At 40.4% G+C, this 16,656-nt stretch overlaps 2 protein-coding genes across 5 annotated transcripts in view; one reads left to right on the top strand and one right to left on the bottom strand.

Moving 5' to 3' along the window:
- The first annotated feature begins 866 nt into the window (after window positions 1-866).
- On the top strand, window positions 867-11,373 carry RLIG1 (RNA 5'-phosphate and 3'-OH ligase 1). The gene is made up of 7 exons (XM_054197157.1): window positions 867-1,025; window positions 3,142-3,259; window positions 3,854-3,949; window positions 7,283-7,399; window positions 7,786-7,980; window positions 9,125-9,294; window positions 9,861-11,373. The coding sequence occupies exons 1-7, from the start codon at window positions 936-938 to the stop codon at window positions 10,047-10,049; spliced, it is 975 nt and encodes a 324-aa protein (XP_054053132.1). The 5' UTR covers window positions 867-935; the 3' UTR covers window positions 10,050-11,373.
- A 48-nt stretch (window positions 11,374-11,421) lies between these two features.
- Window positions 11,422-16,656, bottom strand: part of LOC128907809 (centrosomal protein of 290 kDa-like) — a 53,577-nt gene continuing 48,342 nt past the window's right edge. For all 4 annotated transcript variants that reach the window (XM_054197121.1, XM_054197143.1, XM_054197128.1 and 1 more), the window contains 5 exons: window positions 14,734-14,875; window positions 12,930-13,003; window positions 12,669-12,772; window positions 11,909-12,015; window positions 11,422-11,610 (listed from right to left, as the gene is read on the bottom strand). In XM_054197121.1, coding sequence (XP_054053096.1) covers window positions 11,422-11,610; window positions 11,909-12,015; window positions 12,669-12,772; window positions 12,930-13,003; window positions 14,734-14,875 — 616 coding nt within the window. The remainder of the gene's footprint in view (window positions 11,611-11,908; window positions 12,016-12,668; window positions 12,773-12,929; window positions 13,004-14,733; window positions 14,876-16,656) is intronic.

Genomic DNA, 16,656 nt, shown 5'->3' with positions numbered 1-16,656 from the left:
ATAGAGGACTGTCTCCCATGGGACAGACCCCACACTGGAGCAGGGGAAGAGCGTGAGGAGGAAGGAGCAGCACTGACAACGTGCAATAAACTGACCACAACTCACATTCCCTATCCCCTTTGCTGCTCGGGGGCAGGAGGTAAATGCGTGAAGTTGAGCCCAGGATGAAGGGAGCAAGGAGGTCTTGTAAGACTGAGTTTTTATTTCTCATTGATTGGTAATGAACTGATCTCCCTGAGTGGAACCCATCTTGCCCATGACAGCAACGGGTGCGTGATCTTTCCCCGTCCTTATCCTCACCCACGAGCCTTTCCTCGGATTCTCCCTCCCCTGCCCAGCGAGGAATGCAGCCACAGGGCGGCTTTTGGTGGACACCTGCCCCCAGCCGGGCTCAGCCCAGCGCGGGCTCACAGCCTGCGGGCCGGGCAGGGGGCCTGGGCATCCGCCGGCTGCAGCGGTCCCGACGGAGGCACCATCAGGCACCGAGCGATCCCCAGGCCCGGGGGACAGGCAGCCATGCCCCAGGCCCGGGCGTGTGGCACCCCGGAGAGCAGAAAACACCCTGAGGAAAGGCCGCCGGCCCCGGGCAGCTACACCGCCAACGGCTGACGCCGCCGCCAACGCGCGCCACCGGGCGGCCGCCTCAGCCCGGCGTCGAGCAGCTCCACGGCGGGAGCCGCCGCTGCCGAAAGCGGAGCTGCCGCAGGCCCGCGGCCGCGCTGGGCGGCGGAGGGCGGCAGAGCCGCCCCCTCGCTAAGGGCTGCTGCACAGAGGCGACCACTGCCCGCCCCGCTGTCGCCGGCGCACAGGGGCGTCGCGGGGCTCCCGGCGGGCAGGCAGCGGCGGCGGACTCCATTTCCCGTGGCGCAGCGCGGGCGGCGCAGGCGCAGGTCGAGCTGGTCGCTGGGCCGGCGGCGGGCGCAGCGGCCGGGGCCATGAGCCGTCGGTGCGCGGTGCAGCGGAAGGTGCCGTGTTTGTTCGTGACCGAGGTGAAGGAGGAGCCGTCGGCCAAGCGGGAGCGCCAGGTGGCCGGGGGAAGCAGGGCCGCGGCCGGGCGGGAGGCAGGTGGGGCCGGGCCCAGGCCTGGGTCCAGAGGGAGTCGCTGGGTCGCCGGTAGCAGCGGCGCCGCACGGCTGGTCGGAGCCGGGGGGAGAGGCATCATCATCATCATCGACCGTGTCATCGGCGCTGCGGGGAGGGGGTCACCCCACTGGCGAGAGGTTTCGCTGCAGACAGACCTTGAGCGAAACGCAGGGGGGAGTTGCATAGGGCTCCCCCCTTAAATGCGGGACAGAAGGGTCCTTTGGGTGCTGTTTCACCTCTGTACAGCTCTTTTCCTGGCAGGTGGATCCAGGTGCTCACCCTGATGTTGTGTTTGCTTTTTCTAAGTACTAGGAACATCCATGGCAAGGAATGATGCCACTCCAACATGCCCGGACTGAGAGCTTGTGTAAAACCATCCTGGCCTCAGCCTTGCGGGGAAAAAAATATCTTTTTTTTTTTTCTTTTTTGTTTTCTTTTTTTCTGATGAAAAGTGTATCAGAGTTATGACAGAAGAAGACATTTGAGGCTGTAAGATGTGGAATACTTAGCCAGGTGAAAGTAATGGAGCCCAGTCCTAGTAATTTCTTCCCAAGATGTAAAAGGCAGTGTCAGGACAGGTTGGGATGGCATTCCCCTGTCTAGCTGTAGGCCTCCAACTTGGGTTTCCCAATTTCAGTAGCAGCTCCTCCTGCTGTCTGTCGCCTGCATGACGAACTTGAATCCATCTGGGGGACTTTTCTCCTGTTGGTGTTTGACTTCTGGATAGAAGAGCTAAAATGAGTGCCAAAATGCCTGTTAACTTAATTGTACAGCTCTCAGTACTAACACCATCTTGATTACGGTCATGTAAGGGTACCTGCTTGTGCTGTTTCTGGCTGGGATAGAGTTAGTTTTCTCCATTGTAGCTAGTATGGGGCTCTGCCTTGGCTTTGTGTGAAAACAGTGTTGATCATACAGGGAGATTTTCCTGGTTAGGTGCTTAGTTGCCAGCTGGGCTTAAACAGAGACAGTCCCTAACTTACTGTTCCTTCATATGCAAAAAAGCCGACCGGGGATCAGATGTTGAACTGGTATACGCTATTTTTTTTGCTTTTCAGAATGCAGGAAAGGATAATACAGGGGGTTATGACTGCTAGGGAAGAAGGGCAGTGGTGGGAAAAGCAACGGGTTATGTTTTCTCACTACCCTCAGAATTTTCTTTTTCATGTAATCTTCATAAAATCTTCCTGTATGCCATATGATACGGTTACAAATCTGATTACTAAAATGTAAACCAGCCATGTAACATAACGAAAGCATGTAAGAAGGTTCTTATTTTATGAATTCCAAATTCCATTTCAAGACTTTTACAAGATAAGGACTCTCTGTTTTGCTAGCAGAAAGAGACAGCGACCAGTTTACAAGTCAAAGTTGACTGGGGAGAGAGGAGGGAGGGTGATGATTATACAGGAAAATATTTGAATTCAAACACAACTGATTACATGTTTGCAGTGAAACTGTTGTCGAAATTTCTAGGATGACTTCTATTAGTTGTGACTGGATATTTGTTTCAGACCATAAGACCACTTATTTCCTTGCTTTTTTAAGCAGAAAATTGTTTAGTTGAGAGCACTGATACTGGGTATTTAACAGCAGGGTGCTTTTGCCACCTTGCATTCCCCTGGTCTGTGTATTGCACTTACATGGTGCCATTGGCTTTCAGCTCTAAACTGTAAACTCAGAGCAGCTAGTCATGAATAATTTCTATTGACATTGTAATACAGGAAGGCACGTCTTAAAATTTTGACACTTTGAACTGGACCCCTTCCAGTTGACATGCATTATGCAAAGTGGAAGGCAATGTCATCTCTAAACACTGATCAAGAATGGAAAAGGAGAGAGTTTGCAAATAGATTGCCTTTGTTCTTTTGTCTCAGAGCACTTTCCAAACTGTCATGTCTTGAAGAAACAATGGTTTATTTAGATAGTTTTAGAAATCAGCAATATAATGTGTCATACTGGACTTACAGAGTCCAGCTGTAAGGAGCAAGAATCCATCTGGGAATAAGGCAGTAACATAGCCATGACAAGGGTTTAAAATGCTTGTCTTCTTTTCAGCCATTTAAAGTTTTGGCAACTGAAACTATAACTGGGAAGGCGTTAGAAGCAGATATATACAATGCAATTCCTACTGAAAAGGTGGACGGAACCTGCTGTTATGTAACTACCTATAAAGGTAATAAGGAAAATCCATATGCAGATTTCTAATGCTGACTAGAAGCCTTGTTTTACAGAGTTTTCACTTTTATTTTTATTGCATTACAGCCTTTGTGAATTCAACACAAAGTAATAGTTACCGTAAACATAGGAGATGTTTATAAAGTTGTTATAAATTTTACTCTCTAAAATACATGGAGTATGGTTTAAGTGCCAGTCAAGCAAGTATTCCAGTTTTAATAATTCTTATTGGTAAATCTTCCTTGCACACTAGAATTTATATAATAAAATATGTCTAATTTCCTTGAGAAGGATTAAAAGAATTGTGGGGGTTGGGAGGAAATGAGAAGACTGTGGTTCATTGCATCACTGTGGCTCTTTCCTTTACCTGAAATTGTAAGGAACCTTCGTATTAAGCTAGGCAAGATTCTACGAATAGATTTTTAGATTCATATACACTAATGAATTTATGAATTTAAATAGTGTCTTTGGATATAAAATTTCTCTAGTGGCAAATGAGAATTCGTATCTTGCCTTACATATAGTTGATTTCAGTACTCTGCAGGGTATGGTTACCTCAGTAAATTGCTGATTTTATCTTTCTGGAAACTAGGGCAACCCTATCTATGGGCCAGGCTGGATCGAAAACCCAACAAACAAGCTGAAAAAAGGTTTAAACGATTCTTGTATTCATTGGAAGATTGCAAAGGTTAGTGAAGATTTTTTTCCTTCTTTTTAACAATTTAAGTTATCCATTTGGAAAAACACCTCTAGTCTAACACAGGAAATGCCAGTCAGCCTGCTCCAGTTTTTTTAATGTCACTCTTAACTTTACTTCAGGAGAGCTTTAAACTAGAATCGATGGGGAAAAGGAATACCAACACAGTAGCAGAAGGTAATCCAAGGGTTGGCATGGTATCAACAAAGGGTGGAAATGCTAGTGGGAACATTTACACTGTTCCTGGGAGCACGAAGGGTTCAGGAGCATGTCTGAAATGCTTGTACACCAACACATGCAGTATGAGAAACAAACAGGATGAACTGGAAGCATTGGTCAGCTCCCAGAGCTCTCATGTCATTGGTATTAGTGAGACTTGGTGGAATGAGTCCCATGATTAGAGAGTTGGGATGGAGAGCTACAGGCTGTTCAGGAGGGATAGGCACAGCAGGTGAGGTGGAGGCGTCGAACTACATGTAAGGGAGATGTTTGTAATGATGTGTTTGAGGATTAGGGGAATGGAAAGCAAAGGAGATGTCATAGTGGGTGTCTGCTACTGATCACTCAGTCAGGATGTAAGCACGCATGAGTTATTCTATAGGCAATTAGGAGAAGTTTCTGGATCAGTAGTCCTTGTCCTTATGGGAGATTTCAACTTCCTAGACATCAACTGGGAATGTCATACTGCTGTTGGAAATTCTTGAAGTTTGGAGGAAATAACTTCTTGTCACAGGTACGCAGTGAGCCAATTAGGAAAGATGCCCTCCTAGACTTGCTTTTTGTGATTAAAGGAGGACTCAAGGGCGATGTGAGGGTAAGTGGCTGCCTTGGCCGCAGTGATCACAAAATAGTTTGAGTTTAAAATTTTCAGTGTAATAAGAAAAAAGGATAGCAGAGTTGCTACCCTGGACTTCAGGAGAGCAAACTTTAAGCTATGCAGGGAGCTATTTAGCAGAGTACCCTGGGAATCTGCTTTTGAGGGCTTAGCAGTCCTTGAGTACTGGGCAGTCTTTAAGAACCACCTTGTAGAAGCACAGGAGCAGACAATTCCACTATGTCCTAAGTCAAGCAAGCAGGGCAGAAGACCAGCTTGTCTGAACAGGGAACTCCTCATGGAGCTCAAGAGGAAAAAGAAATTATATGATCTCTGGAAGCGAGGTTAGACTTCACAGGAAGATTACAGAACCATAGTTCGTATATGGAGGGAGAAGGCATGAAAGGCCAAAGCTCAATTAGAGTTGAAACTGGACAGTGTTGTTTCAGATAACAAGAAGGGCTTTTTTAAGTATGTTAACAGCAAGAGGAGGTCTAAAGAAAACATTGGAATGATACCTGTTGAAGATGGTCATCTGTCTAATAGGGATGAAGAAAAAGTGGAGCCATTCAATGCGGTTTTTGCCTCAGTATTTAATAATACTGACAGACCTTGGGTTGCCTGGTCCCAAGTTGGGGGACTACGAGTGTGGGAATAGTGACTTTCCATTTGTGGATGCTGAAATTTTACAGGACCAGCTGTATCAGCTGTTCACAAGTCCAAGTCCAAAGCCCAGAGTTACTGAAGGAGCTCGTGGATGTTATGGCAGGACCCTTCTCAATCATCTTGGGATGTCTGGGGAGGTCCCTGCTGACTGGAAGCTAGCCAGCGTTATACCAATGTACAAAAAGGGTGTGAGGGAAGACCCAGGGAACTACAGACGTGTTAGTCTAACCTCAGTTCCTGGAAAAATTATGGAGAAGTATACTGCGTACTATTGAAAGGCATTTAAAGAATAACGCAATCATCATTAGGCACAGTCAGCATGGGTTCACAAAGGGAAAGTCCTGTTTAATTTATTTCATATCCTTCTATGGTAAGGTTATCTCCCTAGTGGATGAATGAAGGTGGTGGATGTGGTATTTCTGGATTTTAGTAAGGCTTTTGGTACTGTCCCTCACAGCATCCTTCTGGACAAGTTGTGGGATGAGTGGGTTGATGGTGCACTGGGTGAAGAACTGGCTGAAGGGCAGAGCTCAGAGGGTTGTAGTGAATGGGGCTACATCTGGCTGGCGACCAGTCACCAGTGGTGTTCCTCAGGGTTCAATTCTAGGGCTGGTTCTGTTCAATATATTTATCAATGACCTGGATGCAGGTGTTGAATGCACCATTGGCAAGTTTGCTGATGATACCAAACTGGGAGGTGCTGTGGACTCTTTTGAGGGACAAGATGCCTTGCAGAGGGATCTAGATAGATTGGAGCACTGGGCTGTGATTAATGGGATGAAATTCAAGAAGTTGAAGTGCTGGATTCTGCAGCTGGGATGGAGTAATGCCAGGCACAAGTATAAATTGGGAGAGGAGTGGCTGGAGAGCAGCACTGCACAAGGGGATCTGTGGGTGCTGGTTGACAGCAGGCTCAATGTGAGCCAGCAGCGTGTCCTGGCAGCCCAGAGGGCAAACCGCATCCTGGGTGCATCAAACACAATATAACCAGTTCGTCCAAAGAGGTGGTTATTCCGCTGTATTCAGCATTGGTGTGACCTCACCTTGAGTACTGTGTGCAGTTCTGGGGCCCACAATTTGAGAAGCATGTGAAGGTCCTTGGCTGCATCCAGAGGAAGGCAGCAAAGCTGGTGAAAGGGCTGTAAGGAATGTCCTATGAGGAGCAGCTAAAGACTTTGGGTTTGTCTAGTTCGGAAAAAAGGAGACTGAGGGGCAACCTCATTGCTCTCTGTGGCTTCCGGAGGAGGGGAAGTGGAGAGGGAGGTGCTGATCTCTGTTCCCTAGTGTCCAGTGATAGGATATGTTGGAATGGATCAAATCTGCACTAGGGTAGGTTTAGACTGGACATTAGGAAGCATTTCTTTACCAAGAGGGCGGTCAAAAACTGTAGCAGGTTTCCTAGAAGGTGGTCGAAGCCCTAAGCCTGTCAGTGTTCCAGAGGCATTTGGACAATGCCCTTAACAACATGCTTTACCTTGGTCAGCCCTGAAGTGGTCATGCAGTTGGACTAGATGATCATTGTAGGTCCCTTCCAACTGAAATAGTCTATTCTGTGCTATTGTACTTCTTTTGCTCTAGTTTAAATATAATGTTGCCTATTTAGGTAGCTATTTTTTAATCTGTTAGTTTTGAACTTTTAAACTACTTAAAGGCTACTGTGCTCCTTTAAACCCTTCCTAATTGTAGACCACTTGAGTGTGACAGATGTTGGTGCTTGTACAAAGTAACTGTGACTGCTGTCTGTAAAACAAGGTTTAGATCAGTGGTATTTATTACTTGCATTGAAAGACGATCAAAAGGTAAAACTGGCTAACAAAAACTAAATGTCACATTTATATGTCTAGAATTTGTTTGGAATGTTGAAGAGGATTTCAGGCCTGTTCCAGATACCTGGATTCCAGCAAGGGACATAGAGTTCTCTAACGGCAATCCTTTGCCTGATGAAAATGGACATATGCCAGGTACCTATGACGCAGCACAGGTAAAATGGGAGGGGAAGAAAATCCATTTTTTAAGTGAATTAGGGTTAGTTCTAGAGTTAAAAGTAGTAGTTAACATATTAAGAAAACAATTGGGATGTAATTCACTCACTATCCAGAAAGGCTTTGTTCTTCTGACGCATTGAAAATAATCGCAGTTTGCTGCGCAGACTTAAGCTGAAGGCACGGTTGTCACGTTTGCATTCCTCTGACATTTCTCTGAGATACGACATAGTTTTTTCTTGTTACTCTTTCTGTTTGTAGTTAACTGTGGGGTTGTTTTTCTTTTTTTTAATGCATGCATAATTCTAGTACACATTTGGTAACTTCAGATATTTCCTTTGGTAAATTGCTATGTTTTCTCATAGGTTGGGTGCCTGTGGAGAAGAATAGTAAGCAGTATTGCTGGCACTCATCTGTTGTAAATTATGAGGCTGAGATAGCGCTGGTATTGAAACACCACGCTGAGCCAGGACTTCTGGAAATCAGTCCGGTACCATTATCAGAAATTTTAGAACAAACATTGGAGCTTATTGGGACTAATATTAATGCAAATCCATATGGTAAGTTTGTATGGTCTGTTCTTAAACACTTTTTTATTTAGTCTTATTTTTGAGTGAAAACTACACATTCTCTGTATAAGTTTTAAAAAAATGTTCTAAGGTAGCAATGTAACAATTCTAGAAAGGAGGGAAGGGGGAGCTCAAAGAACACTCACCCAAAAATACCTCAGAAAGCTGAGTTGTCATGAGACTATTTATGTCTATTAAACCTCTTTCCACGTGCATGTTCTTTAGGACAGTTACTTTAAAAATGCTTTACTTTAGTCTTTCAAAAATATTCTCACTGGGAAAGTTGTTTTAAATATTACTATTAAAATATTGAAGTATTTTTTAAGATTGTTTGTTGGTGCCTTTTCTTGACTTTTTTTTGCTTGCTCGTCTGATGCTGTTTAGTCCATTAAAGTAGAAAATTTTACTCAGACTTTTTTTTTTGAGTCCCTAGAGTTAGTCAGAAGTTGCAATTTTTAAATTATGAAATATTTTATTTTTTTAAGGAAATGTAATTTAAGCTGAACTTTGGTTGTGGCTTCTCCCATTAAAAGCCTTGTAACAAAAAACAATTAGGTATGAGCAAAAAGGAGTTCTGAGCTTTGCTGGGATAACTTGCAAGGATGGATAGGAAAAATAATAGTACTAGGACTAAGCATTTTCTCAGAATGTAAAGGAACTGCAACAAAGAATTCCAATAGCCGTATTCTTAGATGAAGATTTATGTTGAATGGTCAGTGAAGAGGCAGTGCATTTGTTAACAGCCTGGTTTAAGTGTTAATCTGTATTCATAAGAAAATATGCCAGATTTTCAGGAACTAAGATGTTTGTGCTATGTATCATGATCTGAAGCATGAAGAATTCAGCTAGTAGCTTTATCGTTACTGAGGAGGTGACCAGAAGAATAAAGCAGACAACTGTATAAATCTTTGTCGTGGTTATTTTATATAAATAAAAAGTTACACAAGGAGAAGACAGCTACATTTGATACTTAAAAGTATATTTAACTGTTCTCTTAAAGGCAGGACAATGTTGAATATCTCATAGCCATCTACCTTTATAGAGTGCTTTTAAGATAGCCATAATAACAAAAATGAGGAAAATCTTAAATTATCACACATAACTAGCAGAAAGATTTTTGTTTCTTTTAACATAGGATTAGGAAGCAAGAAGCAGCCTGTACATCTTCTTGTACCGCATGGAGCATTTGAAGTAAAGAATCCACCCGCTTTGAAACAAAATGACATAGTGTCTTGGTTTGAAGGCTGCAGTGAGGGTAAAGTTGAAGGAATTGTGTGGCACTGCCATGATGGGTGTTTAATCAAGGTAAATATATAGATGGACATGTGAAAAACTGTAATAATTCATAATATGAGAAGTGTTGTGAAGTACTCGGTTTTTGTCTTGTTTTCCAAATTCTTTAGTAGTAAATATTCTCCTAGCAGATCAGGTGACAGTAGAATTAGTCAGCCCAGTGAATCACTCCAGTGACAACATAGTCAACTTTGTCATTATTTACATTATGCTAATAAGTTAAAATAATTAAGAACATAAACCAATAATTTCTTGCCTGTCTGTATAGGACACTTTAAAGCTTAATTCTTTTATTTTAAAAAATCATTCCTTGTAATGTTGACCTGTAGAACAAGTATTATTAATAAGAATGTGATTTTTGATTAATTAGCAAGTTTATATTCTTCCTGAAGCTGTGGAGGACATCTTGGTTCTGGTTTGCCTTTTGTGCTTCATTGTTACTCATGTTATTCAGGCAACTGATTACTGGTTATAAGTGCCCTAATGCAGAGGATCCTAGATTTAAAGCTCCCCAAGCTGGGAACTGTTGGGCTACTTCATCAAAATCTCTAAACTGATGTTATTTCTTTTTATTTTAGCTCCATCGCCATCATCTTGGTTTACGCTGGCCACTTGCCGAGACATACCTGAATTCTCAGCCTGTTGTAATTTCTTTTAATAGAACTAAATATGACTGTGACTTTGAACCAAAGAGTTTGTTTCACCATTTTTCAAACTTGGATGGGCAAAGATTTGACAGACTCAAAGATATCAAGTTTGATGCTTGAAATGATTTTTCTCTCAAGTTAATTGTCGTTTGTGCCGCATTCCTCTTACCCGTGTCTACCACAGAACTCTTTACAAATAATCTTCTATCTTAGGCAGCAGCCTAGGTATTGTGCGATTTTAAGTTTTTCCTAAGTAAGTGACTAATCTTATATAAAGAGAGATCTGACGTTCAGAGCAGAGATCCAGCTTTCAGCATGTTTAATTTCAGTTCTGAAAAATCCTTAACTTTTGAACACGCTTCTGGAAGCTGTTATAATTGTTGTCTAACACTGGCTGGTCCTAATAGCTTAGCTAATGAATGCAGTCAACTGTAAAAGTTCCATAGGTTGCACTTCTATAAATATAATAATTATGACACTGTTATATGTAGGAATCAGATTTAGGATCTAGTTGTTTTTTAACAGTAAAGGACATATTTCAGGTGGGACCAGAATTAGTTCTGAAATTTGATTTTTTTTTTAAAAGTTGTAACAATTTCTTTTTTGGGGGGGAACTTTTCACTGTATTATTTAACTGGTAAACTGCAGCATTATCCTATTACTTGAAAATCTAATTAAGCTACATCCTACAGGTAATTCCACTACTTTGGGACAAAAAGAGTAAATAACAGAGAGTATACTACTTCTATTATGGAGATCCGTAGTAATTAGAGAGAGATATGTCTTGGCTTAACAATACCCATTTTCAGAGTGCACATCAATTAGGAAACTTCATCAAGGGCATATTAAATAAGATGGCATATAAATAATAAAGGTGAGAACAAGGGATCATTTGAGTTGGCTTTATTTTATCTGTGCTATAAAAGTTTACATCCAGTTATATAAAATATACAAAATGAAAAATCATTTTTCTATAAAATTACCAATCACTTGGCTGAAATACTATAACTTTATTTTCAGTTCTTGGATTTTCTAAAATTGAGGTAAAAAGAACAGATATGCAGCACACTGACCCTGAGTCCACAGTTAGGAAGTATGATAGCATGAGACAGCAAGAACCAATTACATATTCTCAGCGATCTGGAACTTCGAATACTTAGCACGTTTTAAGAGTTTCTCAACTTTTAGGATAAGTCCAAGTTTTCGACTTCACCTGACACCTGTGTACTGCCCACATTACTGTTCTGAATTAAAATACAATATTGCAAAGGAGTTGGGAGAGGTAAAACTCACTTTTATTTTGACTGGTGTATATAAATACTGACCGTAATCTGTTGACTAATCCAATTCTGCACTCTTAAGTCTGTGCCAAACTATTGTAACTTTAATAGAATTGTATCATTCCAAGATAAAAACAGACAAATAAATCAGTATTATGTAACTGTCCTGGAATTTATTTTCTGTGTCAATACTGAGGATACTAAGCACTAGTCTAATCAACAGAAACGTTGCCAGGACTATCCACTTGAATGCCAAACTCTTGAGAAAGCTGTCTCAATCTCTCTTCTAAAATAATATTTTTTTTTACTTCTTCATTGTAGTTATATTTCAGATCCTCCATTTCTTCAAAAATGGAAGGGTCAAAGTTGTCTAGTTCTTTTCTCAGCTTATTTGTTTCTTCCTATTAAAAAGAAGGGAGGAGTAGCACCTTTATCCAGAACTTAGGAAATACAAAATACACGTCAACAACAGCTTTTTTTGCCTTTTACGTAAGAGGCTAAATGGTGAGAAAATAGGCATATTCTTTGGAGACACAAAAATCTACCCATGAACAGCACAGCACGTTCACTAACAAAAAAAAATAGGTTTTATAAACATAATGTTCGAGAATAGACTTTGTGATAAAATAGCAGTTTAGATATTAAACAGCTCTTTCTAGCTAACTGCAATTTTGCTCATTATCTTGCCTTGCAACTCACTTTTAATTGTTGTTTTTCCAACTCTGAGGCCTTCAGCTGTGTCCGGAGGTCAGCTACTTCTGTCATTAACTTGTCGTTTTTATCCTTCTCTACAATTTCATTATGTCCTGCAAAAATAATGAGAATTTGTTATAAAATTTAAGGTAATGAAAATCAATGCCATGAATAATATTGTTAGAGTAATTCTCTATCTCCTGAAAGCTGAAACAGTTAAAGCGCGCAAACCCAATTGGTATCGAAAACCACCAAAAATTCAAATCATCTGGGCTTTTCTTTAGTTCTTGTACAAATTAGGTGCTGGTGTCTAGTTCCCATGACTGAATGCAATACTCCAACGGCCAGTCTATTAGGATACTTTTAAGAAATATGACATGTACAGTTTCTCTTGAGTTAAATGCAGGAAGCTTGGAAATAACATAGTATAAGGATCTTTTTAATTATATTCATGATTCCAAGAGCGTTAACTTTTATTTTTTTCCCGGTCATACGGCAATGTGCCGCTCTGTAGCGCTCTGCTTTCCCCATGGGACTGATGACTGCAAAGTCTTTTAACTCATTCACAGAGCTGGTACCTGGAAATAGACACTCATTCTTTGGCAGCGTGGAACCCGAGGCAAAAGGGGAAAAATGAGGGTTTCAGTGAATGACCGACATTTTACAAGCAGTCTTTTGAGGTTTATAAAACAAATGGTGGTATCAAAAAACGGGTTTAGGCCCAAAATACAGGAAGATCTTTATTTTAGATAATGAAAATGATTACCGGCTGCAGGACCTTGACTTGTATATGTGTGTATGGGGTGCTTATAATCCTCCACCTGGTGAGCAAGTTCTGCTTTTTCTTTCTCTAATCGATTATTAGTTAATCTGTAATATAAAACAATTTTAGAATAATTTTTTAAAAAAAATTATTAAAATATTTTAGAATATAAAATATGCAACTAAAAATCTCAATGGCCATTTCCTGATCATTCTTATTTCGTTTATATTGGATGAAGTATTTATTTATTTAAAAGCACGTTACCTTAAAAGCTGGAGCTCCCTCATACGGCTTTGCTCTGTCCTTGCACCTTCAGGAAAGTGTTTGAGAAGCTCCAGCTTAAAAGAAAAATTAAGAAAGTTGTACTCTTGAAAACAGTATCCATGGATAATGCTGTTCAGATGGAGTTCTCATTGATACAGGATTAAAAGATGAGTGAAACTAACACTAAGGATGTAACCAAGTATTAGGTTATCACAGAGGAAAAAAAAAACAGGTTCTACTGACAGTTTCCACCAAGCTACTTATCTACAGCCTTTTTAAAGTTAGTATAGATCATTGCTACATCTTTCGTGAAGGGTGAAGAAAAAAGTACTCAAAAGTTAGATTTACAAAGAAAGATACGTAGCTACATTACCATAATTTATACATATGCTTAAGGAATTGATATTTAAGTGCTTTAAAAATATTACTGACATGCTTATTTGCATACCTAGGTGTCCAAGTTCTTTTTAAACATAATATGAAAAGCTTGTGATTTTGCAATGAAAACCCAAATGAGTGTATGTTGACTAGAAATGACCTGCAGTCCTCAGTTGGACCAGGCCCCTAAGCAGAGGAGGAGTTGGCCTCTAGAAATGCCTTTCCCCAGAAGATGCAGGAGCAAAACATTAGTATTTTAAATACGAGACTATATACAGTTTTGGAATGCAGTGACAATTGATGAACTCTGATAAGGCTACTGTTAGCGATAGGCCTTTGTTCTATTACTACGTAAAACAGTAAGGATTTGGTTTTTTTCATAATCAGTCTCTTTCTTTGAAATGCTGTTAACCTTGACCACATCCCTTCATCAGTATTTGAGACACGAAAGAAACTGGGAAGTGTTGATCCAGAGCAACATCACGCAATGAAAGAATTTTATCTCTTAGTTTTGCTGCTGGTGTACGCTTCATGTTAATAATGCTGACTTTAAAAAAGGCAAAACAAGCAAGAATTAACAAAATAATTGTTTTATAGGACTCAATTCCACATTCTATTTATTGAACACATTTACTTGCTTACATAATATGATTTCCTATGTTGAAGTTTGTGTATTTGATACCTTACACTGAGAATGGCCAGTACACGATGTCTGGGGCAGAAAACCATGCACATATTAATTAATGAGAAGATAGAAACTAATCTAGGTGGATAGTCCTAGAGCTACATCTCTGGAGTGCCTAAAGGCCAAAATTTTTTGATAGTAAAAGGCCATAATTTTTTGATCATAAAAGGCCATAATTTTTTGATACATCTTTTCAAAGGTACCCGAGTTTAAAATTCATCAACTCTTCCATGTATGGAATAATATTTGTAAGACTTACTAGGGACTGCATGCAAGAAGGCATACTGGAAATAGGATCCTAGAGATCCCCTTTAGGATGGCAAAGTCAATCCCCCAAAAAAGACCTCGGAGGAAGAGGGAAGTGCCCGTGGCAAACTCACTTGCAGTAAAGCTGCAAGTGAAGCTAGAAAGATTTTAAGACCATTTGAAGCATCTGTACATACAGGCTTTCATGTGATCAATGAAACTATAATTAAAAAAAAAAACAACGTACAGAAGAATACAATAGAAAAAATTAATTTTCCCCTAAGACTGCAGGTCAAGAATATATATTGATAATATGTAGTAAACTTCATTAGATGGCTAGAATATGTAATTGTACTATGGCAACTAGCACTGAAAAAACCTATAAAAGCATGGATTAGAGAAAAAAAAATGTATTCTGCCAATACAGACATCAGAAAGAAATTAATTAATATTAAGCAATCTATTCTCAGAGCCATCTGGCTAAATTTTACTCACTTGTTCTTTTAGATCTTGTAAGTTTTTTTCAGCATTGTGTTCACGTTCTGTTGCTTCCTGAAGCTGCCGTTTCAGGTCAGTAATACTTTGGGTTTTTTTAGCAATATCCATTTCCATTTCCTTCATCTTAGTTTCGTGCATCCTGGTAGTATTTTTATTTAGAGAAAGATAAGAGTAAAAGCTAATTTTTACAGAAATAGAGATTACAATATCTTCAGGAAATTAAATGCCATAAAATACACCCTGAAATATGTTTGGAGCATTGGCCTTGAAATAATCACTGCTCTTATTTATAAGTGAGCTGAAAGAAGCATAATGAAAAATACACTTTTAATGTTAGTATAAAGGTTTTTCCAAATGTCACATTTTTGTCGATCTCACTTTTTGTCTACACTTGATTAGGGACTGGAATCTTTTTATGGTATTGTACATAAGCCCCAAACTACCTCCTGCTAAAAACCTGCACATCTTTTTTTGATGCAGTGTGCACATTGGTCAGGTCTTACTTCAGTGTCATACCTTTGACAGTATTTTTCTTATGATTTCATAATGTATGGAAAATAATATAGTAAGAAAAGGGCTACTACAGATACAGAAGATGAAGACCCCAAAGGCAAAAACATTCTACAAAAAATTATGTTTACCCTGGAGAAACAGCACTCTGAGGAGGATTCCGTTTTGCTTTGAGCTGTACGAGGCTACAAATGAGTTTTTGCGGAATCACTGAAATGTTGGTTGGAAGGTACCTCTGGAGATCATGTAGTCTACTCTCCCATCTGAAGTGGGTTTTCAGATAGCGATACGACCTCCAGCATCTTGCTACCTGACAGAGAGCCTTCTGAAGGATCGCTTGATGGCACCTTTGTCTGTCCGATCAAATACTTTGTATTACCACGTACCTGCTTTGGAAGATGTGCTGGGGAGGGGGGTTGCAAGTTCAAGTGCCCCAATGAGTTCCTCTAGGTCTGTAATGCCTTAAAGTTACTCACTCACTTTAAAATCACGTTAAAGTAAATGCAAATAAAAGTTTTGATTCACACCAGTTGAAACAGGCAAGTACAATCAGGCACAACCGCGTGTTTTATATCTATCTATACACAACTGCCTATCTGGAGCAACTAAATAGAGCTAAGTGGAAATGTTTTTCAATGAGGTGGAGAACTAAAAGAAAAACTATATTCAAACTACCGAGCCGATATGCTAGCTGTTAAGAGCCTACTGTCTTCACCGCATGTTTCTGTCCTCCTCCCATGGCTGGCAGCCAGTTTTGCCCTCCTTACTGACGCTAAATATGGCTGTCATCTGACCTCGCATAGAGACATTTTACCTCACTAAATAGTGAGGGGGACGGTTGGGGGGGAAAAAAAAAAAAAGAAAAAAAAAAAAGGAATGGCTTTCTGAAGTCTCAGTGAAGTGAAATGTCTCAGCAATATGTGAGAGAAGCACTAGAACTCCCCCAAGGGATCCTGTGGGAAGTGGGTAAAATCTTGGACTTCAGCAGATAGACTATTCGACAGCTAATTAAGATGAAATCAGACAAGTCTCTTGTCCATTTGATATTCTGCCCTAGTAAGGTTGCTGACAGAGATTCTGGTTTTGTAGACACTTTTCACCTCTGTTTACAACTGTTACTTTTGCAACACGTCATCTTATTTCTTCCTGAGGATGTTCAGGACTAAATATTCCCAAAAATTTGCTCTCTTATATCCTTATGCAGGACACAGGCTGTTTATTTCTCTTAATGGCATAAGCATTGTTTCGTTTTCTTGACCTTTTCTGAGACAGGGCAGTACAGGAGATGATAGCCAATTAAAAACTCTTGCCTCAAGAGGGGTAAGATTCTCCTTCCTTGTCCACTTTGATCAATCACAGGCAAAATTGAAATCGGCATCATAAAATTTTGTTTTATGATGGACATAGTGG

Source organism: Rissa tridactyla, chromosome 1, assembly GCF_028500815.1.
Source record: "Rissa tridactyla isolate bRisTri1 chromosome 1, bRisTri1.patW.cur.20221130, whole genome shotgun sequence".
NCBI lineage: Eukaryota > Metazoa > Chordata > Aves > Charadriiformes > Laridae > Rissa > Rissa tridactyla.
The sequence above is the reverse complement of the archived record's forward strand: the minus strand, read 5'-3'. Positions and strand labels throughout refer to the sequence as shown.